General features: G+C 40.4%; 4 protein-coding genes across 10 annotated transcripts in view; 1 reads left to right on the forward strand and 3 right to left on the reverse strand.

Annotated features, from left to right (window-relative positions):
* Nucleotides 1-2: 2 nt before the first annotated feature.
* Nucleotides 3-2,682, reverse strand: LOC108162372. Its single transcript, XM_017297086.2, has 3 exons — nt 2,089-2,682; nt 633-2,025; nt 3-574 (listed from the first exon to the last, which is right to left on the reverse strand). The coding sequence occupies exons 1-3, from the start codon at nt 2,591-2,593 to the stop codon at nt 520-522; spliced, it is 1,953 nt and encodes a 650-aa protein (XP_017152575.1). The 5' UTR covers nt 2,594-2,682; the 3' UTR covers nt 3-519.
* An 18-nt stretch (nt 2,683-2,700) lies between these two features.
* LOC108162373 (ATP synthase mitochondrial F1 complex assembly factor 2) lies at nt 2,701-3,856 on the reverse strand. Its single transcript, XM_017297087.2, has 4 exons — nt 3,671-3,856; nt 3,279-3,586; nt 3,044-3,224; nt 2,701-2,987 (listed from the first exon to the last, which is right to left on the reverse strand). The coding sequence occupies exons 1-4, from the start codon at nt 3,765-3,767 to the stop codon at nt 2,737-2,739; spliced, it is 837 nt and encodes a 278-aa protein (XP_017152576.1). The 5' UTR covers nt 3,768-3,856; the 3' UTR covers nt 2,701-2,736.
* Nucleotides 3,857-7,365: 3,509 nt separating this feature from the next.
* On the reverse strand, nt 7,366-27,725 carry LOC108162371 (proteasome subunit beta type-3-like). 2 transcript variants are annotated; one of them, XR_004472657.1, is made up of 3 exons: nt 27,678-27,725; nt 26,696-27,598; nt 7,366-7,519 (listed from the first exon to the last, which is right to left on the reverse strand). XR_004472657.1 is itself a non-coding variant. In XM_017297085.2 (2 exons), exons 1-2 carry the CDS (start codon nt 27,708-27,710, stop codon nt 26,948-26,950), a joined length of 684 nt encoding a protein of 227 aa, XP_017152574.1. In that variant the 5' UTR covers nt 27,711-27,725; the 3' UTR covers nt 25,376-26,947. The 2 variants fall into 2 exon arrangements, 1 of the variants encoding a protein (XP_017152574.1); XM_017297085.2 differs by lacking the exon at nt 7,366-7,519 and having other exon boundaries at nt 25,376-27,598.
* Nucleotides 8,381-27,997, forward strand: part of LOC108162369 (protein FAM102A) — a 55,257-nt gene continuing 35,640 nt past the window's right edge. For 4 of the 6 annotated variants that reach the window (XM_017297077.2, XM_017297079.2, XM_017297081.2 and 1 more), the window contains exons 1-2: nt 8,383-8,656; nt 9,653-9,739. The gene's annotated coding sequence lies outside the window, so the exon portion shown is untranslated. Of the gene's footprint in view, nt 8,657-9,652; nt 9,740-27,997 lie in introns of all 6 variants that reach the window. The other 2 variants (XM_017297083.2, XM_017297082.2) reach the window with 2 other exon arrangements.

Here is a 27,997-nt window from a genome sequence, read left to right on the forward strand (position 1 = left end):
GAGATTTGTTATTTGTTAATTTATTGTGCGGTAGAAATGGGATATTTATATGTTGAGCTCTGCTGTAGGATGTAAGTCATTAACTAGTTTGTTTTGGATTAACAATTTCAGTAATCGGTTGCCTGGAAGTAGCCGGATATGCCCCATGATTCTTCGGATTCTTCTACATTCGCTCGGATTTCTGGACAAGGAAGACTGGAGACAGTCGTGCGATGCTATTGGTAGGCAAAGAATGCCTCTAGGAAAACTAAGACTTCGTTTCCTGGAAGCACTCTTCCCTCAAAATAATGAGTAAAGCCTAGATGGAATCCATTTCCGAAACAACATTGATATAAACGGCATTATATTCCCGGACATGTGTACCATTATTTCCGTTTAAGTCTAAGTATCTATAAAACGCTTTCAGTGCCACAGATATTCCATATGTGAGATAACATTCCAATTAATGCTTTATCTTTCCATAGCAATGGAGATCCGCTCCCACAATCTGGACTCTAGAGAGCCATGAAGCGATGCCTGTTAAATGCAATATGCATTACATCCACCGCAGGGATAGGAGTTACAATAACCCGGACTAAGGAGAGATATTTTCATATTAAAAGGAGTTCAAAAATCGTTGAGGACTTGCTCACCTGAGTCGTGCCAGTGGATACAAGCGGGTTGGCGGACAACCACCGCAAGCGGGCGGACAGACACCGCAAGAGGCACCGCAGCAGGGCGATTCCGCCGAAAAGCAACATGGACTGGAGGGACAGCCATTGCTGCAGGGTCCGCAACCACCGCCCAGCGGCAGGTCTGAGCAGAGGCAACTATTCCCATTGGAAGCATGTTTGAAATTGTTGCCGCAACACATAACCGGCCGATAGGATACTGCGTAGACCGATCGATCCTCCAGCATATCATGCACATAGCCCATGCAGAAGCATTCGTTGCTGAAGCAGGGGGGCTCTGGGGGGCTGCAAGAAGGTGCGCAGGGTCTCGTGTAAGGAGGTGAAAACACGGGACAACAGCCCGCACATGGATCGCAGCATTGCGCCGGGTGTTTCTTGCAATTTGCGAGGAAGCTCTCAATATCCACACAGTTGCAGGCAGAGTTTTCATTTTGACCGTCATCCAACGAGCATGCCGCGGAGGGACTGCCAGACATGGAAGAACCACTGCAGGAATTTGCAGGCCTCTTCATGCCTCTGGTCTTTGCTCTTCCACAACTCTTCATGGCGTCTCCATGCGAAGAATTTTCATTCGTTGGAGCACCGTGACAGCTGCGATTCGTCCTGGGAACAAGTGGAATTGGGCATGGGGATGGGCAGGAATAACTCGAAGACCCAGGATGACTAGCAGCGTCAGTACCCCCTTTATGAGATTGCCTACTACAATCTGTCATCCGCTGCTCTTCCTCAAATTTGTGGGAGTCCCGTGGACTTTCGCACCATGGACTTTGGGCATGGCGATCATAAGCCTGAGTTCTGAGGCATGATTCATCGGTATAATCAGTGCCATTGCTTGTGTTGAATGTTGAAGTACTTTTCATATTGTAATGGCCAGTTTTTCTGTCCGATTCGGCAGAGCAACGGCTTTGCTTGGCTGAATTTTGTTGGAATTTGGATGAGCCTTGCTTTGGTGACACGCGATTTGGTGACCTATGACATGCTTCCGACTCGGGATAGGAAGAGTTTTGTTGCGATTCGGGATAGACAGGATTTTGTTTCAATTTGGGGGAGCCATGGTTTGGTTTCGATTCGTGAAAGCTACTGTTTTTTTCCTCTTTGGCAAAGACTTGGCTTTGTTCCGACTCGGGGTAGACCTGGCTTTGTTGCGACTCGGAATAGACCTGGCTTTGTTGCGACTCGGAATAGACCTGACTTTGTTGCGACTGGGAGTAGACCTGGCTTTGTTGCGACTCGGGATAGCTCTGCATTTGTCGCGACTCTGGATAGTACTGGTTTCGTTCTGATTCGGCATAGCTTTGCTCTGGATCCGCATAGCTAACGCTGGCATAACATGCCTTTTTGCGCTTACAAGCAGCTATTGGAGGTGTTGGAAAGGGTGTATAGTAGCCTTTAGATCTACTATCATTGCTCTACTCACCTTTGCACTTATTCTCCTTGCATTCCCTATTCGAATATTTACTACATTTTAACCAGTTACTTCGCCCTGAGGCAATGCGTTTATCATTCGCCACACCCTTTTGTGGGTTTGCCTCGAGGCTTGAGCTGCTTAAGGATCTCTTACAAGAGTAGAGCTCCTGAACGGCTTTGATGCTTGTTGTAGAACCTACACCGCGTCTCAGCTCCCAGTTTAAAGTTAAATCTAATATACTATAACTTGGTCCTATGACTGTGCTAATGTCGACAGGCTGCAACTTTATGTGTTTGCCAGTGTTCTGATGGCATTCTGCAGCAGCTTTGCCATCGTTTTGATCGAAAGAATCTTCGGTTTGTCTGTTTCTCAAGATGGAAGTTGGTTTTGGAGGTATTGCCTCGGGTTTATAGGTCTTGTGGAGATCATCGGTGGTTTTGATTCCTCTCAACAAATGGTTATACTCTTCATATTCCTCATCGCTGGGATGAAGGCGGTGATTGGAGACCGCCATGTGTGTCCTTGAGTTTCTAGGCACATTCCACAAATCAGACAGAAAACGGGACGAATGAATTAACAAATTTAGGCCTAGCTGGTTTTCGAAATAATGAGAATTATAAATACAGGGTTCCTACTAGTTTTTACTTCAGCTCTGCTTTACAGTATCAGCTTTTCTTTAACAAAGTTCTCGGAACAATTGAGGTGTACAAAGAGGACTGATGCGGCCAGACGCGCCTGCAGCTCCTGTTGGCTCAGATCGTGGGACCATTCGACGCGTCCCCAGAACTTGATCTGATACTCCTCCTCCAGGCGGGACAGTGCCACTGCCTTTTCCACGGGCAGCATTTGCTCTATGACGGCACAGGCCAAAATAATGGATTTCAACGTATCCACAGCATACACAAAGCCTAATGGAAAGGAGATATTTCAATGCAGATAGAATACAATATTTGCAAAGGCTTACCATGCAGTGTGTCCAAGCTGTACGATTGGAAATGTTTGGCCACCTTCACTCGATCCTCATCGGTAATTGTCGGCGGTGTTATGTTCATGGTTTTCTGTAGATTCGTCTCGAAGCGCTGATTGAACCATTCAATCACTGGATCCCATTCGTTTTTCTGTAGTTCCTTAAGATCTCGCTCATCCTGAAAGCAGTCAAGTTTTAGCTATATTCTTGGAATGCTCTGCCTGAATCTTACATCATATTGAAAGAGCACCGTATCGGTGGGCATATAGTTTAAGAGATAGTTGACCATATCCAGTTTGTTCAGATTATTGGGATTATCGATGGCCGTGAAGCACAGGGCCGACAGGTGCATGCGCGACCGCTCGATGTGATCCCTTTGGCTGTCGAATTCCGTGGCCACGGCAATGGCCAGCGGTTCGCTCTTGACGGTGAAGGGAGCGCCCTTTGGTGTCTTTAGTTTTCTGTGATCCAGCACCACCTCGTAGCCACCATCAGCGCACAGCACAGAGGTCTTCTTGTAGAATCTTTTTGGCGGCGCAGCTGCAAAGAAAGATTGCCATTGCCGGCTCTGTTATGAAATATTTCGGTAGAATGCATGGTCCAAAAGTGTTTGCTGTTACTTACCGTATTGTCGCACTGTCGTCAAGGCGGGCACTTGCCATTTGTTGGAGGTACTCACTCGTACTGCCCTCAAGGCACTTAACATTAGTTTTGTATTCATTTCTATTTAAAATAAGCGTTTTTAAAGCGTTTCAAGTCGATTTTAGTGGTCTTTTGTCGAGTGTTGGTAAATGGCTCAGTCTAATCAGTACTGTAAAACGAGTCAGAGTACATCCGATAGAGGGCGCGAGATTGTAGTACAGTGCCACCTGGCGTCTTTTTGTCGCAGCACGTTCGATAAAAATGTGCGATAGATTGTATCGCACCTATCGCACATCCATTGTCAACATGTTTTTAGCAGCATGAGTCCGAAATATATATACGTTAAATACCTTTATATATATTTTGAAGACTAAATCGAGATGAAGGTATAATACATAAATTGAATAGGGACTTCTTTGGGATTTGCTCTCTGTTTGATATCCTCTCTTCGTATAGGGATTTTTCCTCGCCACAATGCTCCCTTACTTTCCACGTTCACTTACGTTTTCTTACGTGTTATGCTGCTGGCAACATTCAATTTGTATGGACCAGACTCATGTGCCGTGAAATCGAGCAGCACTGTTCCTCAACATGGTGCGGATTCAGCAACATTTTGCATACCCTGGGGAAATGGATATTATAGAACTGAGGGAATGTTTGTCATCTAATGCACAAATATAGGCCAAAACTAGTCGGTCTGTTTTAAAGGTATTTCAACGACATTTTGAAGGTAGTGTTCTTCTTACAGAAACCAAGAATGGGTATCGGGATCGAGATACATATATTTACAATACCCTAATCATATGCATGAATATGTCTTAAACATATCAATTTGAGATAATTTGTTTATTAATTACGTTTTAAAACAGCTTGGAACGATATAGGGTATACCTGTGCCCAAACTCCGGTTGACGTGACATTTCATACTCACTTACGGCGTGTTTTATTTGTTTGACCTTTTTCGCGAAAAAACCTTTTTTTAGGCAAAATCAAGTAAAAGCCAGGGCCTTCACCCGATTAGAGCCAAATCTCTTTAAGCAATATTCACATATGTACGTTCCCCCTCGTTTTTACACTAGCTGATCCGGTGAACTATATATGTATATTATAACAACCTATTAAAATTGTACGAATTAGTTTTATTACATTTTTTTTTAATTTAGGACATAAGCCATTGTTTGAGAATTCACTCAGGAATTGGCAAAAAAAAACAAAACATAGTTATAATAGAAAATATTGAAAACGAAAATTCCGATCTATCAATAGATAATATGTTGAGGATGATCGCATTGATACATATTCTCCAGATGAATCCGGCTTTGAATCTCTGGAAAAGAAATTCAAAGTATTTCCCAAAAAGAGGAAATTAAAAATTTGCATGAAAAATTGCACACATAGTGAATGTCCAAAGTGAAAAATATCTACAAAAAATAAACGATCTAGAGAAAGAAATTTCTCAACTTAAATCCACGAGCCCGAACAGGGCTCATGAAGAAAAACAATGTAGTGTCTCGCTGCCGCTCCAAGTATTTAAGCCTGGCTTTCAAGGCGAACATATTGAAAAGTTGAAGAAACTTGTACAAAAAATGGATGAGAGTCACAGAAATTGTGCACTAATTTTTGATGAAATTATCATCCAACCAGAAATATGTTATCTTGCTAATGTTGACCGAGGAATTGGTTACCTAGACCTGGGAGACGGATAAGGAGACGTATTCCGATAAGGAACAATACTCCTCCCAAGCCACTGGAATGTTGACATTCCTTGTTAGAGGGCTGGTCAGTGATTATAGCTATTTTGTTAACTCAATATTCGTTAACAAATATGTAAATCACAAATACCCCCAAGCTATTGCTCAGGCGGTTAAGTGTTGCACTGCAGCCGGCTTAAATGTCCGCGCAATAGTCTGCGATCAGGCAGTAGTAAACACGGCGGCTCTTGAAAAAAGAGACCGTGAAAGATTGATCAATCCGCCAGTGCCTCAGTTCGTGTGCGATTACGTACATATATTCCAGAGTGTTAGAAATAACTTCTTGAAACACGACATAATTACACCAGTCGGAAAAGCGACATGGAAAGTTATCGAAAAGTTTTATGAAGTCGATTCATTAAATTCTTTTCGTTTGGCACCTAAGCTAACAGAAAAGCACATCGATCCGAAAGGATTCGATTACATGAAAACCAATTTGGCGGTCAACATATTTTCAAATACGGTCAGCACAGGCATTAAAATGTTTGCTGATCGTGGTACTTTTGAAGACAAGGATGCAGCCATTGCCACATCCATGTTTTTAAAAAGTATGAACTCGGTTGGTTCTGCCCCTCCTCTGGAAATACCTGAAAAGGTAAATTTAAAGGAAATCGGTGAAAACCCGAACTCCTCAAAACAGCATGAACTAAATATATATTAAACGGAAAATTTAAATCGTCCAATCGTAAAATTGCGGAATTCGCTGCTGTACGAAACATTGAATGTACTATCTGTCAAAGAATAGTTATTCCTGATGGAAAGAGCCTCCGTGGAATTAAAAATCCAACACAAGCTCTTTTTTAAAATTCATTAAAGCATATTCAAATTTTTACAGAATGTTTCAAAACCACTCCATGCGATAAAAATATTGCAAGAAATATTATTGAAAAATGCGTTAAGCATGATTTGGAGTAGTTTACGGTTTCAGACGGGAAATCGTAGAGCACTTGATAAAAGTGTTTGTATCTACGAACTATAAGTGGTTCAATGATAAATTGAATACCAATAAATGTATAATAGCAGACGAAAAGCGTTTAGAAATAAACGAAAAAAATAAAAGGAAATGGATGCATGAAGGGAAGTTATATTCTGAAAAGAATAGCCCTTATGCCAAAAAAATAAAGGGAATAATAAAAGATGGCTTTTGTGAATAGAAAATATTTGCAACATGCATACATGCAACATGAAAGGCACGCATCGCTCTTTAATTTATGAGATTATGCCATTGGCCGCAGAAATGTAGGCTGTCCGATTTACCATCTTTTTCATTGAAAAAGAAAAGATCGCTGGTGAGGAAGAGTGGTGTCTTCCGAAACAGTCTAAAAACATATGTATTATATGATTTTAAATCTTTTTTTAAACTTAAAATACGGGTGTGATTGTCATTTTGAAATACCAATCACACTCAATGCGGGAGAGCGTTGCTCTCGCGCTGTGTGATTGTTATATTTCAAAACAACAATCACAAAATCGGCTTAATTTCAAAATAAAGTTAATTTACCGCCCTGTTACCGGTCATTTTCTTGTACATTTTGTTGAACAATTTTACGTAAACTTTCCTTTAAAAACAATCCAATAGCAAGGAGTCCTTAAAATACGCACATCTTGTTAAAATTTGATCTATCAATCGGAGAAAATTATGTGTTCAGGCATGGAAGTCTTAGCTAGCTAGATATATTCGACGGAATATCAAAAACGAGGAATATGTATAATAGAACTTGAACTCGTCAGTATATTTATGGTATATTTTTTTAAATGAGACGGTATATTTGGGTATATTTCTGAGGGTCGGACTGTATACAGTGCTGCCAGATTTTGAGAGTCACCACAAGCTAGATTGAAGAAAAAAATAAGCTAGAATAAGCTAAAAATTAAAAAAAAGCTTACCATATAAAAACACATCAAAATAATGGATAATTTAATTTTAATTATTATTTTTCAAGCGAGGAATATGTAAATAGAACTTGAAATCGTCAGTATATTTTTTAAATGAGACCGTATATTTTGGTATTTATTTGAATCGGGTAGAATCTGTAATAACCGGTTCACAACAATTAGTCCCATTCCATACACACATACCCTGGGGGAAATGGATGTTATAGAATTGTGAATATGTTTGTCATCCCAGGCAAAAACAATTTATTTTCAATATATTTAATGATTATTCAATATTATTTAATATTATTTTTAATATTTCAACGATATTTTAAAGCTTATTGTCTTCTTGCAGAGACCAAGAATAGGTATCAGGATCGAGATCATATACTCATCACTCATCATATACATGAATATGTCTAAAAAATGTCAATTTGAGAAAACGTCTTTATTAGTTACCTCTTATCCTCATATCAATATTTATACCTTCATATAAAATTAACAAAATAGGGTATACAAAGGCCTATACTACGTCTTAAACGCAATATAGCGACTCTTTTTTTGTTGAACTTTTTCGTTTAAACCTTTTTTTGAACAATAAATACAATAAAGGCAAGGATTAAAAACTATCCAATCTTGTAGAAAATTTATTCATCAATGGGATAAAACTATGTGGGCATTGCTGAGAGATTTAGTTAGTCAGCATTATTCAATGGAATATCAAAATTGAGCAATTTCCTTTTTCATTTGTTTTGATTGACCTATTTCGCTGCTTGTTTTTGTTTGACTTATTTCGCTAAAACCTCTTTTTATGCAAAATGCAATAAAAGCAAGTATTAAGAATACACCAATTAAATAGAAAATTGATTCATCAATCGTATAAAATTATGATGGCATGGCTGAATATTCTATATAGCTAGTAATATTTGACGGAAGATCAAAAACGGGGAATATGTAAAATAGAACTTGACTTCGTCAGTATATTTACGGTATATCTTTTAAATGAGACGGTATATGTCGGTATATTTCTGAGGGTCGGACGGTATCTTTCTGGTGGAAACGCAAATTTTTCTCTCACTAAAATTTCCGCCGCGACCGAAGAAACGACGGAACAGTGTCGAATTTTTTACGGAAGTTGATGTTTCCCGCAAAACATATTAAGATATTGCAACAAATAAAACCTATGAACATTCCCCAAATCGGTCGTCGGGCGTGCGTGGGTGGAACATGAATAAATCGTTTCTGTGGCCAATTAAACTATCAAACAAGAGCCAAGTGAAATCAAATACAGTGACAAAAACATAAGAAAGCCCAGCGAGTCCGGGGTTTTGTGGCCTTTTTGGTAAGAAGCAGCTGAATCCAGCGTCGCAGCACAGCGTCGTTTTACGTGCGTGTGTTTTTGTGTCTCAGTGTGTCCGTGCGTTGGTGTTGGGCCGATCCTTTTCACCAGAAAAATGTTAATTAAAGTGCTGACATCTGAAACGAGCCTAGAATTCTATACTATGCAAAAGTGTTTGGCCCGAAAATTTTAACAAGTGCGAAGCAGGAAAAACCAAATTGCTCTTTCGTTGCAGGGGGGACGCAGAGTGTTCATCTGCCACTCTCTCACTCCCACACTCACTCTCTTTCATTCATTCTGCCAGCCTCTCTCTCTCCCCTCACGAAACGCAAAGTGGAAGTGGAAAACCCAGCAACAACAACAACGGCAGCAAGAGAAGCGTGTGGCTAAAATCTTATATTTTGGCAATTGTTGAAATTTTTATCAACAACAATCTAACTTTTTGAACACAACAAAATGTGACTAAAATACTATGCGAAAACAACAACAAAGCGTACATACGACGCCCAAAGGGGAACGAGCGAGAGAGAGAGAGAGCAGAATCAGCGCTGCCACCTAGTTCGATTTTTATGTTCATTGAGAAGTCGAACGGGGACTGCCTGCCCACTGACGTAGTCGCTGCCCTTGCAGAAACAGTACACCTATTTTGATTAACAGTTTGCACATCTGAAAGAAGGAGGCATTTCCTGGTCTATTGAGTATACAAAATTCATGAAACAAACGGCTCTGTTTGTCTGCCTCTCTTTTTCGATGGAAATTATTCACTACCACAAGAACAATAGTTTTGCAAGGGCATCAACGCCTCGGCGATCCAGATTTCTTTCGTTTCTTGTTGCTGTTTCTATCGCATTGCATTTTTAATTTGCGTCCCGCTCTTACTGTTGTTGTTTGCTGCTGCTGTTGTTGTTTTTTTTTGTTTGTTTGTGCAAAATACAAAAAGTAGTGTGTTTTAATATTTGATTTCTGTTTGTCTACGTTTCGCCCTCGCCATTCAATCAGCTGCTGCTCGTAGCGACAACGTTGCCGCCCACAAAACGGGTATTTTGTGTGAACATTGTTCGTGTTTCGTCTCTTTCGAAATACAAGGTGAGTTTTTGCAAAAAGATAACTGTAATTGTGATTACATGTATGCGAGGGGGGAAGGGTAATAATGGGTCTTGCCAAACGAGAGAGGAAGTGCAGTGCACGATAGAAATATTACATATACTCGTATGATTGTTGGGAAGGTTCTTATGTATAAGATAAAGGTGGAAAGTTTAGGTATACAGACAAATTAATTCTGTTTCAATGACCTTTATTATCCACACTACCACGGTTTTGTAATCAGTTTTGTCATTAAATACGCATTATATCATCTTTTTGTGGACTCCCCCACCTTTTCGTATCGCTTTTAACGTCTAAATATATATTCAAACCCCCATCCCGGGGGACCCATGGATCTTACGAGATGCGGAGGCTAATTTGTTATGCCTGCCAAATCCGCAAAGCGAATCCGCGCGTCACATATGCGATGAGGCACTCAGTCCTGGGGCTTAACCTGTAAAATATGTTCAACGGACGAGGGAGTTGGCTAAAAATAGAGTAGCAGTGGGCGAGGGTAGTGAATGCCTCATCTGCTCTAGAGCCCTTCGATGGGTTCTTTGCCTGCTCCACGGCCACGGCCACGGCCACGGCCACGTCCACGGCCCTTTTGCCTTGGGGCCCTGTCTGAGCCCCTAAGCCCGAAACGAGCAATTCCATGGAAGTGCGAGGCGAGTACGAGGCAACGAGCATCAGCATTTCAATTTTCGTGCACCCAAAACGGTTGTCAAGTGCGAAAAATGTTTGCCATAATCAAATCACAGCAAATCAGCGCCAATCAGAGAATGGCAACCCTGAAATTGCTCGCTCGGGAAGGGTGGGGAGGGGATGGGAGTCTGTCTGGTGGTGGAGGAGGAGAGGAGGATGGGATGCTCGTAATGATGGTGCGCGGGTTCTAATGAGGATGCATTCAATTAGATTCATATTTTTCACATTGCATATGTGGGTTGGGTGCCACCACTAGCAGATACAGATACATTTACTACAGATATGGAGAGAGTTTTTGGGTTTAAAGTATTATATTATATTATATTAAATGGAAATTTAAGTTGGGATTTAGATAAATGAGTTGGTTTAGATTGGAAATATGAAGCGTGTGAGGTAGGGGAATAATTTTTGGAGATAGAATTGGTTTAAGGAACTGTAGATCTTCATCTAGGCGGAAGGACAGTAGGCACTAATAGTAGTCGTAGTAATTTTAATAATATCTATAGCACTTAAGGCCTAACCGTACCCCAGAATTTCGTCGCTTTTTGCCGGAAAAGATCAATTTGTGGACATGGTTTTAGCCTTGGACCCGATTCCGATTCCGTTAATTTTTTTGCAATTAAATTGCTTAATTATTTTGCTCTAAAATGCTCAAATGACAAACGAGAATTGCCATTACACCAGATACAGATACTTTTGATTGAACAAAGCTTGCAGTACGAGTATTAATTCCTTTTCCTTTACTTTTTCGACTAATGAGCGGGGGTTCAAAGCACTCGGAGGAGAGCCAACCCAATTCCCAGGGCTAGTTAGGGCCAAAAGGAATGAGCGAAGAAAGATCTATAGGAAATTCAGAGACACACACACAGAGAAAGAGAGGCGGGGAGAGAGAGAGAGAGGAAGAGGAGGAGGGAGAGCTCACCGAACCAGTTGGACAGCATTTGGCGATTTGAATGTCGCGTTAGAAGATGGAAAGCAAACACCCAAACAATTCCCATTTTATGAGCCCGCAATGTATCCAATGTATCTGAGTATCTCTCACTGTGTAGCTGCATCTGTATCTGTATTTGTGCGCAATTCAAGTTCAAAGCGCCTTCGCTGAAAGAAACTTGCCAAAAGCCCAAACGAGATACAAAAGAGTGAGAAGCAGACACAGAAATACACAAAAGAACAGCTGGAACATGTCTCCTCTATAAAGAAAAGATACAGATACAGATACTTGTTGGATATCTGCTTTCTTTTCTTTCTTTCTTCCTCTTTTTTTTTGTTGTTGCAGAAAAGCTTAGTTTTCTTGTGAAACTTTTGTATTTCTTGATTTGTGATGGACCCCAAAAAAGTGAAATAAAAATATAAAATATAAATATAAAGTACGGTACGGCACGCGGGCCATGTGCGTGGGCGTGGATTGTTATGATAATTGCACAAGTGGCTTTCTTTTCTGTCGATTGTTTGGCAGAAAAATATTTATTTATTTATTTGTTTATATGCAAATCTACAGCGAAATGTATTTCGAAAGAAAGGAATGTTTCAATTCAAAGAAATGTAGATCGAGGAAATGTTTAGATTCAAATATGAAACGTAGTTTTTATATAGAAATGATTTGAAAGATTTTTCGAGCTATTTTCTCAAAGAGAAAGCTTGTACTAAGAAGTATCAAAAATGTATTAAAAATTAATTTATTCCCCGTCTTTACATATCCCAAGATTACCCCAGAGAATGATACTCAAAACTGGGCCTATTTTTCCTTAATCCTAATCTCTTTCTAAACCAATCTCTAGTCCTCTTTATCACCTCTTTCTAAATATATTTTTCCCCATTCATTCATTTCTGAGTCTAACCCTTCAGGGGCTGCTCTTCTCAGAGTAGGGCACTCTTTCATTATCGCCCAAGACCTACATTAATCGTTCGGCTATCATCATCATTATGTACGCCCCGAACACACATCATCTTTTGCTTGTGGCATGTGGAAAAAGTGTTTCCGACTTCCGTATAAATGTTACATTTTTCCTTCTTTCTGCTTTCTGCCTCTCTGCTTTTGCGTCTCTGTGCCTCAAAGGCAAAAACAAGTCACTTGGCATTTCCTGACCATCAAGGAAACCCACCCAAAGGCAGTACCGAACCATCCATAAGCTCCTATGAACCACTCCGAAACCACCCCAAACCCCAAACAACTACAAAACAACTAAAGGAACCAACAACTTATTGATTTTCTACAACAACTTTGTGATGTTTAAACAGCAAATTAGTTGAGTTTTTCCATCGTGTGCCGGCCACGCGTCAAATGAGTTTTTCTTCTCGATGGGGGGACAGTGACACACCACTCCACTCCACTCTCTTTCTCGACTCACCTGTGGGCGACACGCCTCGTTTGGTTCCTGGAACTGACGCGTGCCACATGCCTCGTGTGCCCCACAGGACAGGTGTAACAACTTTCGGGGGTTGACATGTAAATTACATTAAAAAAAAACACCAAAAAACAAAAAAATAAAACAGAATTTCGGACAAGAAAAGATAGCTGGGGGGGGGGGGGGGCCTTCCGTAGGGGTCTTGTGGTATCTGCAGTAAAATCAATTATTTTTGTTTGTGGGTCAACATTCCTGCTCCCCTGCCTTCTCCTTCCCCCCTTTGTTTTTTGTTACGTTTCGTTGGATAATCTCACCATTCCTCTCCCCTTTCAAAAGTTTACATCATTCCCTAAAAAACGGGGGGGCACTGAACTTTAAGACCGTTTACACTGCACTACAAGACAGACAGAAAGACGGGGAGCCACAGCCCCTGCCACGTCACTCTTCCAAGTCCTACACTCGCCTCTAATTTGCATATTTGCACATTTCCTTGCCGCCTTTTTTCTCGGTTTGGTTTTGGTATTTTTTTTGGAGAGAGGGAGAGAGAGAGAGAGGGTGTTGTGGGCTAAGGGGAAAGGACTGGCCCATAGCGAAGGAAGAATAAAATAAATAATTAAATAAATATTCGGGGAATAGATTGAAAAGTGGAGTTGCAGTGGAGTGTAATCTATATATCTATGCACATTATTGCCTTTCCAGGGTATTGTTAGCTTTTCCTTATATCCTCCCCTTTTCCAGGGTATCAAAAACTTCGTTCTCTGCAAACTTTGATTTCCTTTCGTGTTTTTTTCGTATTTCATTGCATTTTTTTGTTGATTTCAGTTTATTTTTAGGCTTTTGCGGTTGATAAAAATTTACTTTCAAAGAGTGGGAGAGGGAGAGAGGAATACCCACAGAGAGTGGGCTGAAGAGTGGGAGGGAGAGAGCGGCAGAGGGGCTGGCTCTTTCTTCTTCTGTTTCTTCGGCTGCTTCTTCCGCTTGTCGGCGCCGTTACGCTTCGCTTGTGGGCTGGGAAGGAAGGGAGATATGCGCGGGTGGTCAGTGGTTGCCGAGGAGGAGGCGGAGGCGGAGGAAGGGGGACGCGTGCTTGGGCCTCTGGTTCCGGCCCAGGAAGGCGGGGGGGAACCACCACCACCACTATTATATCATTTTTATTTTAGTTGGCAGTTATTTCATCAGGTAGTCTTTGTGGGGCTTTTTCGGGCGGCTTGATGAGGTTTCAAGAACTTTTTCTTAGAAATAAAAGAGGGGGTTAGGGGGTATTTTTTTTTTAATTTTTATGTTTTACTTTTCCTTGCCTGAAGGTTCATAAAACTTTGAAACCATTTTGGGCCATGGATTATTTAAGATGTTTAAAATAGTTTAAGTTCTCGAATTTCTCTACAAAATCCTGCGAAAATTGATTTAAATCTAGGACACTTTTTTTTATTTATTTTATTTAATTTAATTTAAAAAAAACTATTCGAGCACAAGCTACTAGGGACTTCAGCTCTGCTGTTTAATAGCTGCTATTAGATTAATTCGTTTATTTCTTTTTTATAAAAATAGGTTAATTAAATTAATGTTTTCAGGTTTAAGTATGCTCAAGAAATGCTGAGGGCTTTTTATCTTTAACGAGCTCTTTTCTTATCCTTGACCATTTTGTACAAACATCTAAAAGATGATCCCCTTATAAACTGTACATCCGCAGTTCCCATGTTCCGACTTAAGTTCTTAAAATAACGAATTTACTTGTAATTAATGTGCCATTAAGATCTTTTCATGTACTTCCGTTCTTATTCATTGAGAAGTTCCCGTTTCCTCAGTTCCATGAAATGTATTTATTTCTTATAAATAAAAAATCATTTTGTGAGTCATGTAATGCTTTACTATGAAAGCTTTTATCATTCTTATGTGACATATAAATGGAGCGGAAATTTATTTTGTTATTGTGTAATAAGAAAATTGTAAGGGGATAAGGAAACTGTTGGCAAGCCGACGTTCTTCGAAGCTTAACAGAATTTTTAATGAAAATATCTTAAGGAATATCGAAAGATCTAAGACCTTCATTAGGGCGCTACAAGAAAGTATTTAAGATTTAGGCGTCATTTGAACAGGTCTCGCCTGTAATTACATTTTCTTATAAAATATGAGTATTACTTAAATTCTTGGCTCCAAAAATATCATAATTATTCTTGATACCAAGAACACCACAAAACCATAAAAAACATATAGTTTTCTCCCTTCAAAAAGGTTATATCGATACATATATATACATCGATAGGTAACCCCAATTTTACTTTCATTTAACTTTGGATTTCTGATATTTCTTTATAGCAAAAATATCTCAAATTGACATTCATTTCATTTGATTTCCGATTCTTTACAATTTGAAAACTCTTGGCTCTGAGAGACCTATTCATAAGTTATATTTTTTGGATTGATTCACTAATTATTGATTATCCGCTATGCTCTTTGGCTGCCCTTCCTCTATTGCGGGCTCTGTTTTACGCTCTCTTTCTCGTTTCTGTTTCTGTTTCTTTTTTTTTCTTGAACTAATTTGCATGTGATTTGAAATTCGAATTCCGTTTGATTGTGTCTGGGGTTTTCGGGTGCTTTTGCACTCGCCCTCAAAAAACAAGTTTTAGTGTTTCTGTTATATGGAATGTAATACCCTCTCTTGAGGGGGTATGGGAGTTCTAAAAAGATGTTTGATAGCCCGGATGATCCAACGAAGCTTTGGCGTCCATAATCGTCTAAATATACCACTAATCTAAGGGATCCGCTATGGTATCCGCCCCCCTATGGTGTCTATGCTCTATTTAACGTTCAAGCTAAAGTTTATGTTTATTTAACATACAAAAATTTGTTTGAACTTCTTTTTTTTTTTGTCTTAATGAGCACAACGGCCAAAAGTAAATTTGCATGCCGGACGCTTTATTGTTGGTTGGTTATTTTAACAAATTTAAAATCCGATTGTGCATTGTTTTTTATTAGCCAAGGTCGTTTCGAGTTGTTGTTGTGTTTTGGTTTTTGTTGGATTAATTTTTGAGTGTCTTTTTTCGGCAGAGGAGGAGGAGGCTCTTGGTCTTATCTCTGGAAAGATTAGGCGGGCCTTTCCTTTGCCTTTCTTTCCTCTTCAAAATGTTTTTTATATGTTTTACAATTAAACAATTTACCCGCTTATCTATTAGCAACAGAGGGGGGGGAGAGAGAGAGAGGGGTGTACCCTACGTTCATTCCTTATCTCTCCTTCTTTATCGGTAGTCTGGAAACCTGTCATACCAACAATTTCTTGTCGTCTTCGTTTATTTGATAGCCATTGTTTGATTTCTCTTGTTCTTCGGAGTCCCCCTGCTCTTTCATTAATTGCAATTTTCTTTATCTTTTTCGAAAGTACACACGACGGTCCTATAAAACTAGCTTTTCGTAGAAAGAGAATGTCCTCCCACTGACTAAAAGTGAACTCAAGTGCAAAAAGACATCGATAAGAACGAATTGTGATAGGTTTGGTCTGTGGATTGTAAATTTTAATCAGTTTTTAGTCGTAAATGCGCGTATTTTTAGTTGAATTTTATGGACATACATAGCTCTAAGTAAATGTTTGCTAATTGATTGTTAACTTGAGTTTTAATCAATTTTAAACTGAAATACGAGTAGTTTTTGTCTTAAGGTGAGTTTTGGTGGGGTATTCGTAAGAATTCCTATGGGTTTCCTTCCTTAAAAGCAGTTCTTACAGCTTCAGGGTTTCCCCTTTTGGAGATCGCTGTTGAGAATCTCTTTGTGGTACATTTTCCGGCTTTGTTGGGGAGCGAGAAAGAGTCGGGGCACTCATGATATCTGCTTCTTGGGGGAAGCCAATGGTAGTGCCTTTTAAAAACATCTCGGGGATTCCCCTCCTTCACAGCACTCCTCGTGGCTCCTGGCTTTCCCCTTTAGGAGTTTAGTGCAGTACATTTTCTCCTTCTTTTGGCTCTCCTCGCAGCTCCTGGGGAAACCCACCTCTGGGTCGACACCTCTGATATCTGCTTGTGATTTCTTGGCAGTCCTCTGGGACTCCCCTCCTTAGCAGCACTCTTCTGGTGCGAGTACTCGTGTGTTTTCTGGTTAGAGTTCATGGGCTTTGCTGTGGGGCGGCTGGGTGTTGGGGCCTGCGCCAACTGTTACTTGGGTTTCATTGCCTTTGTCATGCCAAAGACGTCACTAGGTCGATTCTGGCGTATCCGTTAATGGGACAACTAAATATTCAACGACAGCAGTCGACGCAGACAATGGCACAAGACTTTTCTCACCATGGGTGCACTCTTCCCCCCCCCCCCCCCCCCCCCGCTCTTTTGCACCTCACCGCTCGTATGCCACCTCTTTTCATTGTACACTTTTCCACTTACGACATTTTTGCCGTTTTAAGTGTGAGAAATTCTCGGTGAGATCTTCTCTCCCTCTCTCTCTCTCTCGCTCTCTCTCTTTGGGAAAACAAGTTCCGTTTCGGTTTTCCCTCTCTTCAGTGCTGCCACTGTTTTTCCGCCTCTCTGTTTTGCTGTCTTTCGCTTTTGTTGTGCCAACTGTTTAGCGGTTCTTTTGTGCCCCCATAGCCATCCTCTCTTTTGGAGGTTATACCGTTTCAATTGCCCAATTCGTTTCTTCATTCATTCAATCTTAAATTTTGTTTTGCTTTGGTTTTGCGCAAATGTTTCCTGTTTATAAAACATAAATATATTTATACATTTAATGGGGGGAATGCCTTGAAGGTTCTCTATAAGAAAAAGGATTTTCGACAACCGCCAAAAGGTGTTTTAGTTTAAAAACCAGGGAGCCGCTCATTAAAGCAGAGAAAGACCAGCCCAAATGTTAATCAGCATCTGTTGCGGAGTCAGAGGGTGACTACGGAGGGTTACGGGGGAGGAGGTTTGTGGCAAAGGCGGCGCACAGTGGGATACACAGGTGTCTCATGCGGTTTTTGGCGGCTCTTGTGGCTGCCGCTGCCGCTGCCGCTGCGGCTGCTGTCACTTGATATTATATTGTGTGTGTGTACACAAGGCTTGTTTCGAGTTTTCATTTGTACCCTGTATATCTATAGGGAGTATGCCTTTGAACAGAGGTTTGTCACGCAGAGAAGGAAGTAGCTCTTAGAGGGTATCCTCTGCTTCGCTACCCTACATTTTCATCTTCCTTTCTGGTTTTTGCTTTTTTTGCATTGCTTCTGCTTTTGCTTTTGCCTTTTAAGTGCATTTCAAGTGTCTGATGGATGCAACGGAGACGAAGAGAGAGTGAGAGAGAGAGAGATTGAAGGGGGAAACGCTTGACGAAGAGAGAGGGGGGCGGCACGAGTGCACAGTGATTTGGGGCGTGGCTGTGACAAGTGCAGCGGCAACGGCGGAATTTTGTCGCTTGTGTGTGTGTGTATATGCCCATAGATGTATTGGAATGTTTGACTGTAGACTCAAGGACGTTTGATGCAGTGTTCCCCCACCTCCTGCCAGATCCGTTTCCCCCTTAATAACAGCCGCCCCGTTCCCCCCCTCCTCTCCCACTCTCGAATGCTATTTGTGTGGGGATTTCCTCTACGGCTCTCTACGGATTTCGCTGGAGGAGTAGCGAGAGCCACTGCTGCTGCTGCCTTTTAATTAAGTTCAGAAAAAGTCGGGCTTACATTTTTATTATTTTTTTTTGCCTGCTGCGGGCGAAGGGGCTCGTTCTTAAGCTCTGATTTCTGATTGCGGGTCTGTTTCAAGTGGACTGTTGATGATAGGGCTGGCTGCCTGGTTTAATTGGATATTACTTTACGATGGGAGAATTACATTACGAGTCCGAGAATACCCTACGCGAACAGGGGGGAAATGCCCCCAATGGGAGCTGCTGTACCCCAAAGCGATTGTTGTTGTCATTGGGTTTTCATTGAGCTTCAATTGATTGTGGAGTGTGTATTTATTTATAGGAATTTGAATAATTTTGGAGAGAAAATTTCCCCCTTTAGGGGAGAACATACAAAGTTTTTTAGTTCCTTCTGAAAGAAATGTTTGGGAAAGCTAAGATTTCTACATTGAAAGCTACTTTCTTCTAAAAGGTGAATTCTATCATCCAAGAGAAGGAAAACCCGATTTTCTTCCACAAAATCTTAGAAAAAAGGGAATATCCCTCTGTAAAAAACCAATATCCATTATAATTCTTCAAATTTCGCTCCCTATTACATTCCTACTTATAAGAAATCCCTTACTTTGTGTAGGATACAGAACCTACCTTCAAGGCCGAACCCTACAGGCCTTCGAGCGTCCCAAAGCTACTCTCTTACGCGTCTCGCAATCAAAATTAAAAACTAAAATAGATATAAAGTGAAAAGAGAACAAAACATGGCACAAACCAGTTGTGGATCTTAAGCTCCGCATTGGCGATGTTTTGGTGTTGTCTTTGGCCTGTGTCCGGCCTTAGAGCCATACCCCTCCCTCTCTCTCACTCTCTCTCCCTCTCTGTAGTCTAGTATTTCTCTCTACTCTCGATTCTGGGCCCGAGGCCTCTGTGGCCTGGCCTGTGGCTACTGTAATTCAATCATTTTTCACGCTGCCTTGCCTTCAGAGCCCGGCAAATCGTCTGTCTCCGAACCAAAACTCGTTTTGGGGAGGCGGCAGGGGAGAGCTCTACTTAGTTTCTCAGACTGGAATTTAAACGCAATTGGACTTTGATTACAATGAAAAAAGAAAACTCAGAGTACGATGTGGCATCGACTGTCAGAAATGTCAGGAAACAGCAAATGGGAAACTTTTGCGGTTAATTTGACCAAATGAATTGTTATTAATTTTCATGCCATGTCCCAGGCAAAGGGTTAAAGGCCAGGCCGCAAAAAAATGACTTCATTTCATGGAACGGAACGGAATGGAATGGAATGGGCCTTCACTCGTGGGGGGACGAAAATGCAGGACGCATCGCGTTTTGCCTGGAGTTCATTTCCCATTCGAAACGCGTAGAAAAAACATTTAAAAAATAGACCAACCTAAAAATGTTTCTCCCCCTCTCTCTCCCTCCCTCACTCTTGGAGCTTTTTTAAAAAGTGTGCAAAGATCTTTGTTTTTTTTGCAAAGACTTTGTTTTTTTTTTTGTTGGTGCGTGTCGCGTCTTTCGTTTCGTTTCTGCCTGGCGGGGACTCCACTGTCTTTCAGTCACGAACGCCCCCAACTAATGAGCCCCCAATTGAATGAGGTTCAGTTTTTTTAGGTTTTTTTTGTATAGCGAATTTTTGGTTGTATGTAAATCCCTCTACTCGTTTGCTGGACGGCCAGACTCGTTTTTTTTTCGGAATGCATATATTTTTAGGATTTTAAATAAAATTACCAACATTCGGGCACAAGATTTACATAAGTTTGGGGAGAAAAATCGCAATAAAAGGTGCCTGAAAACTGTGGTAAATCGTGGAACCTTTAAGAAAATTGAAAACTGAAATAGAAAAGCTAGTTTTGTATTTTTTTTTAGTTTTTATAGGCTCTGTGGTTTTTTACAACTCTTTTAAAACACCTTTCCATTTACTTTTACACACATTTTCTCTTTATGATAGAACTAAAAACACAAGTGTTTTACAAGAAAATAATGTTAAAACTAAATTGTTTTCAAGTGTGAAAAGCAAACACATTTATTAGCCATTTATAGCTCCTGTAATTATTAGAAATTTGTTAGTTTTTTAGTGCAGAATAACCTTCATATAAGTTCCAGTAACCTTGAACTCTTTCTTAATTTTAATCTTCTTTCTCTCACCCTTTTGATGACTATCAAAAAAGTTACCTACAGAAATTCCCTATTGCTTTTGAAATTCCCAAAAAAAGCCCAAAAAATCGAAAACAAAGCCTCTTTTTTGTGGATCCAAAAGTCAGGGCCAAGGTTTCCACCGTCCACCATCCACCGTCCACTGTGTGTTTTCGTATGCATAACGTGAACCGATGAAATATAGCGACATTCTTAAATCATTTTTGTCGTTGATTTGTTGCCTCGCGATGCCCCTCGAGTGGTGCCCCTTTTAAAATGCATAGCGTGGCGAATGATTCGCAGGGGGCATAATCCCCGCCTGCAGCAAACTGTGGTAGCCCCAAAATGCAGTCTTTCGGTTAAGTCGGGGGGGTTTTTTTCGGAGCAAAGCAGGGGAGAGGTGTAAAGACCACAGCCTTCACACTGGATCGCCTGGCCATCACAATGCCAGCCACTGTGTTTCCTCTGCTCTCAGCTCTCTGCTGCTGTTGCAACTGTTGCAAGCTGCAATTGCGTTCCAGTTTTGAGAGAGGGAAGCGGTATTAAGAGGTGTTTGGGAACTTCAAAATGGAAGAGCATATGAATTTTGGTGTATTTTGGAGCAGTATTTATCCTTTTTCTATGCAAATGTTCCAGTTTTGGGAGCGGGAAGGGGTGTTATGAGTGTAAAGTGGGGTTTGGGAACTTGGAAATGGAAGAATATACGAATTTTGGTATATTTTGGGGATATATTTATTACTTTTCTATGCAAATGTGTCCTTTTGTAGCTATTCGAGAAGCTTTTCTTTATTTTTGAGCATTGAAAACCACTAAAAACTGAGTTCTTGATCAAAAAAACATTATATTTGGAAAATAGCTCAAAACAAAATTATAAATTTGATTTTTAAATTATTTACATGACTGAAAAAAGCTTATCGATATGCATGCAAAATCGATATTTATTGGATATTGTAACCGAAAATTATGATCTCGTTAAAAAAATGTGTCCTTTCGCTTATGGGAATTTTTTTGTACAAAGCCTTTCGCTTCAAAACCCAGTCTTGTAGCCAGAAGCTGTAATTTCATGTCTTTCTTTCTTTAAAGCTCATTAAAATTTGATCAAAGTAGCATCATGACTCTATCCCCTCCTCTTTCTGTGTAAAACGATGTATATTTTAGGGTACCAAAAGTTTCGACCCCTCGAGGCGGTGGAGGAGGGGGAGGAGGCGCAGGAGGATAGCGTGCCTTTCCTGTTGCATTGTCAATTGTCAATTTCAATTGTTTGTCGTGGGAACGGCGGCAGTGTAGTTTTCTATTTGCTTTAACCAACAAAACTAAAAACAAAATTAAAATAAAACCCAACTAAAAAACAGAACCGACGACACAGTACGAGAGTATTTTTTTAAATTAAAGCGCTTCCGCATTTCGGTTTCCATCCACTTGTTGTGGGGCTCCCACTCGAGGGGGGGCGGTCTCTGGCTGCACTTGGGGCTTAGGGCTTGGTCGGGAGGGGGAGGGGGAGGAGAAAAGCTGCCGGAAAGCATTTCTGCTGATGAGTTTGTTCGTGTGGAAAGTCTGACAAAAACCCCAAAACACCGAAATGCCCCCTGTCCCAATGATAAAAGTACGAGAATAAATAGAAAATAGAGAACCCCAACATCCCCCCAGAGCCAGAGTCAGAGCCGGCGGAACTTTGTTTCTGTAGCGTGGGTTTTTACTTATTTATTTATTTATGCACACTGTTTGCACTCGACTCGTCGCTCGTTCCTCGGCAATTATTTGCAGTGGCAGTTGCAGTTGCAGAAGTTCCGGCAGGAGTGGGCGGTGCCACGGGGAAGGGACCCACACTAATAGAATACTTGGCATATCTGCAGGATTGAAACACCCACCTCCCACCCCCAGACATAACTTTCGCCCCCTCTTTAGTGGTCATTCATCATAATAAAGTTAGTCGAGAGCTTCTGCATTTTAGATGACGCCCTTAAGTAATAATTATCGTTTCCGTGCAGAGGGCGGGGGGGGGAATGCACCAAGGAAAACTAGGTGCAGATTAATTGTGCAGGGGGTAGGGGTTCCTAGGGGTTTAAGTGGAGGGAAAGTGGCATAAAAGTGTTCTATGAGGGTCTTAAATATTTTTTACAACCCTCAGATGAAATAATCTCTCGAATACGACCCTTAGATGAGGTATTTCTTTCTTTACAGGACTGTTTTAGAGGGCTATCTAGGAAACTATTTCAATTTGTAGATTAAAGAATTCCAGAGTTCCGTTTAGGACTCTTTTAGGGCCCAAGGAACCCGTTTAAAAGCTGTCCGATATGGTAGAAGAGTTCTGTTTAGCCTTTTCTTAAATATTATACCAATTAGTAGCTTTAAAATGCTATATTCTAAGATAATCTATTGAATATTCCGCTTCTATAAATGCTTAAAAAATGTTACAACATTTTTGAAAAGGTTTCCGTCGCTCTTTTTATTGTATTTATTCAAGAAAACATATCGGAACTCCACCAACCTCCATCTAATTCTTGAACCAATAAAACCCCTGAATTGATACCACAACCCCGAACACTCCCAGCATTGAGATCTTGTTTAGCATTCATTGTTAAACACTCGGCTCGGACATCCCCTAGCCTCGACTCCGTCCGCAAAAGCACACACATGCTCCCAATCTCAAGCCCATAAAATTCTTGCAACAAAAGCAGCAACAAATTCAAATAAATTGCCAAATGGTTGACTTTGACTATGGCTTTAGTATTTATTGTTGTGTTTTTTCTTCTGGTCTTTTGGACACGCGCTCCATTATAAGCGGAGCAGCCGAGAGGCACAGCCGAGAGAGGCACAGCCGATATAGTAAATTAATCAGGCAGCGGTGGCACTCGCACTGCCAACAAAAACTAACAGCATGGCTGGCAAACAAGTTGGCGGCAAAGTGCAAATATATTCACATCGAGACGGAGCCACGCCAAGACGCAGCCAAAGTTGTGTTGTGGCTGGAGCTGGAGCTGAGAAACTGGAGCCAAAGTCACTTTGGCGGAAACGACAGAAATGTCAACAAAATTACACAAATTAATGCCAAAACGGAAGCACAGCAAAGCAGAGTTTGGGCTCCTCCAAAAGAGGGGGAGGAACGGGGAAGCGGAGGAGACGGCGGAAAAGTCGGCGGAAAGAGAAAGAGATATTTGTCTTTGTTTTTGGGCTTTTGCTTTTGGCGCCTCATAAATGTGCGCCACGCACTTTTTTGGCATAATTTTTTCACATAAAATATGTAGTTCCCTTTTTTCATGTTTTTATAAGAGGGTTATGATGATTTTTAGGGGATTTTGGTGACAGAGAAGTATTTATTCTGAAAGATTGAGGTAGAAATTGTTGGGTTTTTGTATAAAAAAATGCTTCACTTAGGAATTTATATGATTAAAAAATTGTAAAGGAGCTTCTCCTTAATACCATTCAGATCGGAGGACTATATCATGTAGGTTTCATAGAAACACCGCCATTAAAAGTGGTATTTATAGGAAAAACTCTTTTGTTTCCAAAGATATTTGTATTTGCAAATATTTTTTCATACTTTTAGATATATTCCCATCAAATCCGATGACTTTATCATACCATAATCATCATAGATTAATCGCCCAAGGGCATTCCATGCTTCGACTTCCTAAGATTTCATGGCCTTTCTCGAATGTAGGTGCGGTGGAAAGCTTTTTCTCAGGTGTAGATTTTGGCACATTTCTTTTATTTGTTTATAATTTGTTATGATTCGACGGAGGGGGCCAGGCCCCAAGTGGTGCCCGCAAAACTTTTACCCTGACTTTGACAGGCAGTTAAATTTATAAGCTGCTTCATCAAAATTTCCCTGATGGCCTCCATTTGGGGCACTGGGGCGTTGCGAGTGGGTGGAAATGTGGGTTTTCGGGAGAAGATTAAAAGGTGTGAAGATGAAAATGTTTTGGAATTTTATTGAAGCTAAAATGAGATAGGGGGCGGTTCTTCTGGAGAACATTAACTGGAAACATGGAAAATGGTTCATAAATTGAGATAATCCTTAAACTATGGAGGAATTTTGGGGAGCAGCTTTTATGTGGAACATGGGGAAAGTTCTCTAAAAGCTAGACAAAAGAACGTGTCTTAATGGAAGAGAAAACCATATTTCCCAGAAAGATTTGTGGGAGAAAAGACATGTTTTTGGCTTGAATTACATTTCCTCTTACATTTCCCCTGAATTTCCGCTTGGATAACAAAGAATACTTCATATTATATCATCCTCTAGTGCTTATCCCATGGCAAATCTCAATAAATACCTGCGTTTACCGCTTAAATGTGTCTTTACACCTCAATTTACTCAATTACTCGTTTAACAACTCTTCAAAATGCAAATTGAAAACGTTTTTTATATGCAAATTTCTGTCTGAACTCAGAGTCGCGGCAGTTTTCATGGTTACGTGTGTGGTTCTGTAAAGGAAATACATCTCAAAACCAGTCTGGGTCGAAGATTATTCTAATTAAATAATTAATAAGTAAGAATTGGGTATGGGATATATCTAGAATGATCCACTGATTAGCGTTTCATCGCTGGAATTTGTATTTTAAATATTTGCTAAGTAAACTCTTGGGTTTAAGCAAATATTTGGTGCCTTGTTGATGAAAAAGACATTTGTACATATTTGTTGAGCTGTTGAAAATATGTTTATAAAGATGATTCATAAAAATATAGGTATTATTTGGGATGGAAGAGCGGTTTAAATTTAAGGAATTATGAGATTAAATTATATCTTATTTCTAAAGGTTTTTTTTCGTACTTTTTATGGGATCTATTAAAAAGACTTTTTGATTATAAATTAATTTAATTTTAATTGCATTTTACATGTGTTTATAGGTTCCTAGAAAGCGTTGGAACTGTTGACAAATGCCTTTTTAATTTCCCATCAAATTTCCCTTTTATTAATGCATTCAACCCACTCTTTCCTCTTTCTACAAACAATTTCTAGTTTTTCCCGCTTACTCATCCATTCCAGAAATAAATATAGAATATATCTATCCACCGAGGAAGTATGTGCACTTTTATTTTATGCCACTTCCGTGCCACATTAAACGCCCGAAGAAGCTAAAAGAACTGTGAAAATTCCACCCGATCTGATTGGATTTTAATTAACAAGAATCGACAAGCAAAATAATGGGAAAACATCAACTAAATCCTTCAGCCACTCAGCATTTATGGGGCTCCCAATTTCGAACCCAACCAAGAGATATGTGTGCTCCCCGATCATAAATCCACTTTCGAACAGTTTTGTCGTTCTGTTTTGGACTATCTGTGTGCACAGACAGCACTGCCTGTCGTCTGTATTCCGAAATTTATTATGATGTCAGTTTTCTAAAATTAAACGCCAAAGCTTTTGCTTTTGCTGGTGCTTCTGGTATTCCTATCACTTCGATGTTTAAGGAACTAATCTTAAAAATGATACGCTTTAATCTCTGTCTTCTTTTTCTTTTCGGTTTTCGATTTTCCTTTGAGGCGAAATCTTTTTAGCGACAGAACAAGTTTCTAAAGTACCATAAAACTCCAAAGTATTTCTCTTCTTCGAGTGAAAATCTGTAGAAAGTTGAAACAATTGTCAGTGGCAGTGGCACAAAATGGCAATTAATTTGTTGTAAGATTCAACAGAAACGACAAGACAAGAAGACATCTTCATTTCACGAATGAAACGAATGAAAGTGAGTGAAGAGGCCATGAATTTCGTGATTGCTACTTTCTTCTGGCTGCCAAAAAGGTTTGCCTTTAGTTTTGCTTGTAAAAATAATAATAATGATATAAATTAAAGGAAATTAAGACCGTACCATAGTCTTGTCGGAGATCTCTGTCGTGTTGCCACATTGTAAACGGTTTCACACACCACTCGCTTTATTTCGACTATTTTTAGGCCAATAAGTTGTCCAAGTCCCCACCCTCCGCCTCTTTTCCTTCTCCCTATTTCTCCACTTTTGGTTTCGCTTCACAACAAAAAACCGCAATTTGCTTTGCACCAATAATCATCTTTCGGTCTGTCTCTCGCGTTCGTCTCTTTACAATCATATTAATTTTCTTTTTGCCCAATATTTTCGCATAGATTTTGAAATTCTGTGTCAATTTTTTGTGGGCCAGGCCATGCCTTTTTGTTGTCCAAAAAATCAATTGTAATTGCAAATATTTGCTGACCCAGTATCGAAAAAAATGTATCGTACGGTTACTTACTTTCGTTGGATCTTCATCGTCTTTTTAGTCGCGTTTTTTATGCAATGTTGCAATTTTTGTATGCTCTGATGGAATGAAGAGGGAGTCTCTTGCAAAATGGAATTGAGGTTTCGAGTTTTAATTCCTAAATTAATGGAGAGTTGGGGGGGAAAAAACACGTGTTTCGCTGAGAGCTGATGAAGCAGTTTTCGCTTTAACCCCAATCTGTATCTTTCATTTGAAATGTTTTTAATGTCTCCACCAACGCCTGATCTAATCCTTGCGAACATCAATCACACGCTCCATGATCTTGTCCTTGTCCAGCACAAAGACTGTGGCGCCCCAGCCACATGTGATATTCCTGTGGAAGGCATGTGTCAGGGTCTGCGACATCGTTACGAAAAGTTGCTCGGGGTCTAGGTTCGGCGTCCAGAGTGCGTCGCACATGCCACACAGCTGCTTGTCGCAGCTTCCGCAAAACACAAAGGAGTCCTTTTTGGTGGGCGCTCCGATGAGATCGATGTTGCAAATGTACGGCCGCAGGGTAAGCGGATCGAGTGCAGCCACCACGGCCTGCACGTGGTAGGGCCCGAAGCGATGTTCGTAGAGCAGATTCGACAGCATGGTGGTAAATGCCTCGGGCGTCATCTCACAGCTCTCCTTGATTTCGTACAGATTTTGTCGGTACTGCAGACGATCCCACACTGTATTGACATCGGCGAGGAATCCGGTCAGGCCCAAAAACATGCGGGGTCCCACCTTGAAGACCTTCTTGAAATCCCCGGCAATCCTTTGTCCCGGGTTAGAGCCGCATCCCAGGCGATGGTCTGTGGCAATGGCCACGCATTCATTGCCTTGCATTGCCAGAACACAGCCACCGAACGACATTTCGGCTCTTCTTGGACTTTGAATGCTTGGAAAATACTAACGGAAATTCAATTAAATTAAATCAGGAAATAGCTTTTCATTGCCAAATATTTTTGAAAAAGATTTCATGACTTACTTGATTTGAATTAAAGGCACACTTTGATGACATTAGCTAAAAAATACAATACAAAATTAGAAAAAGGCAAGTTTATATAAAAATCTACGAGTTTATACAGGAAAAAGAATAGTTAATAACATAAAATATTAGTTAATACTAGTTAATACCAGAAAATACTACTTTATACCAGAAAAAGAAAAATACTACTTAGACCCAGACCCAGATTGGTTCATACTACATCATAAAATACTAGCTTAGACAAGAAAAATATTAGTTGTTACCAGAAACATAAAACTTAATATCAGAAAAATACGAGGCTATGCCAGAAAATACTAGGC

This window comes from Drosophila miranda, chromosome 4 (assembly GCF_003369915.1).
Source record: "Drosophila miranda strain MSH22 chromosome 4, D.miranda_PacBio2.1, whole genome shotgun sequence".
In the NCBI taxonomy this organism is placed as follows: Eukaryota; Metazoa; Arthropoda; class Insecta; order Diptera; family Drosophilidae; genus Drosophila; species Drosophila miranda.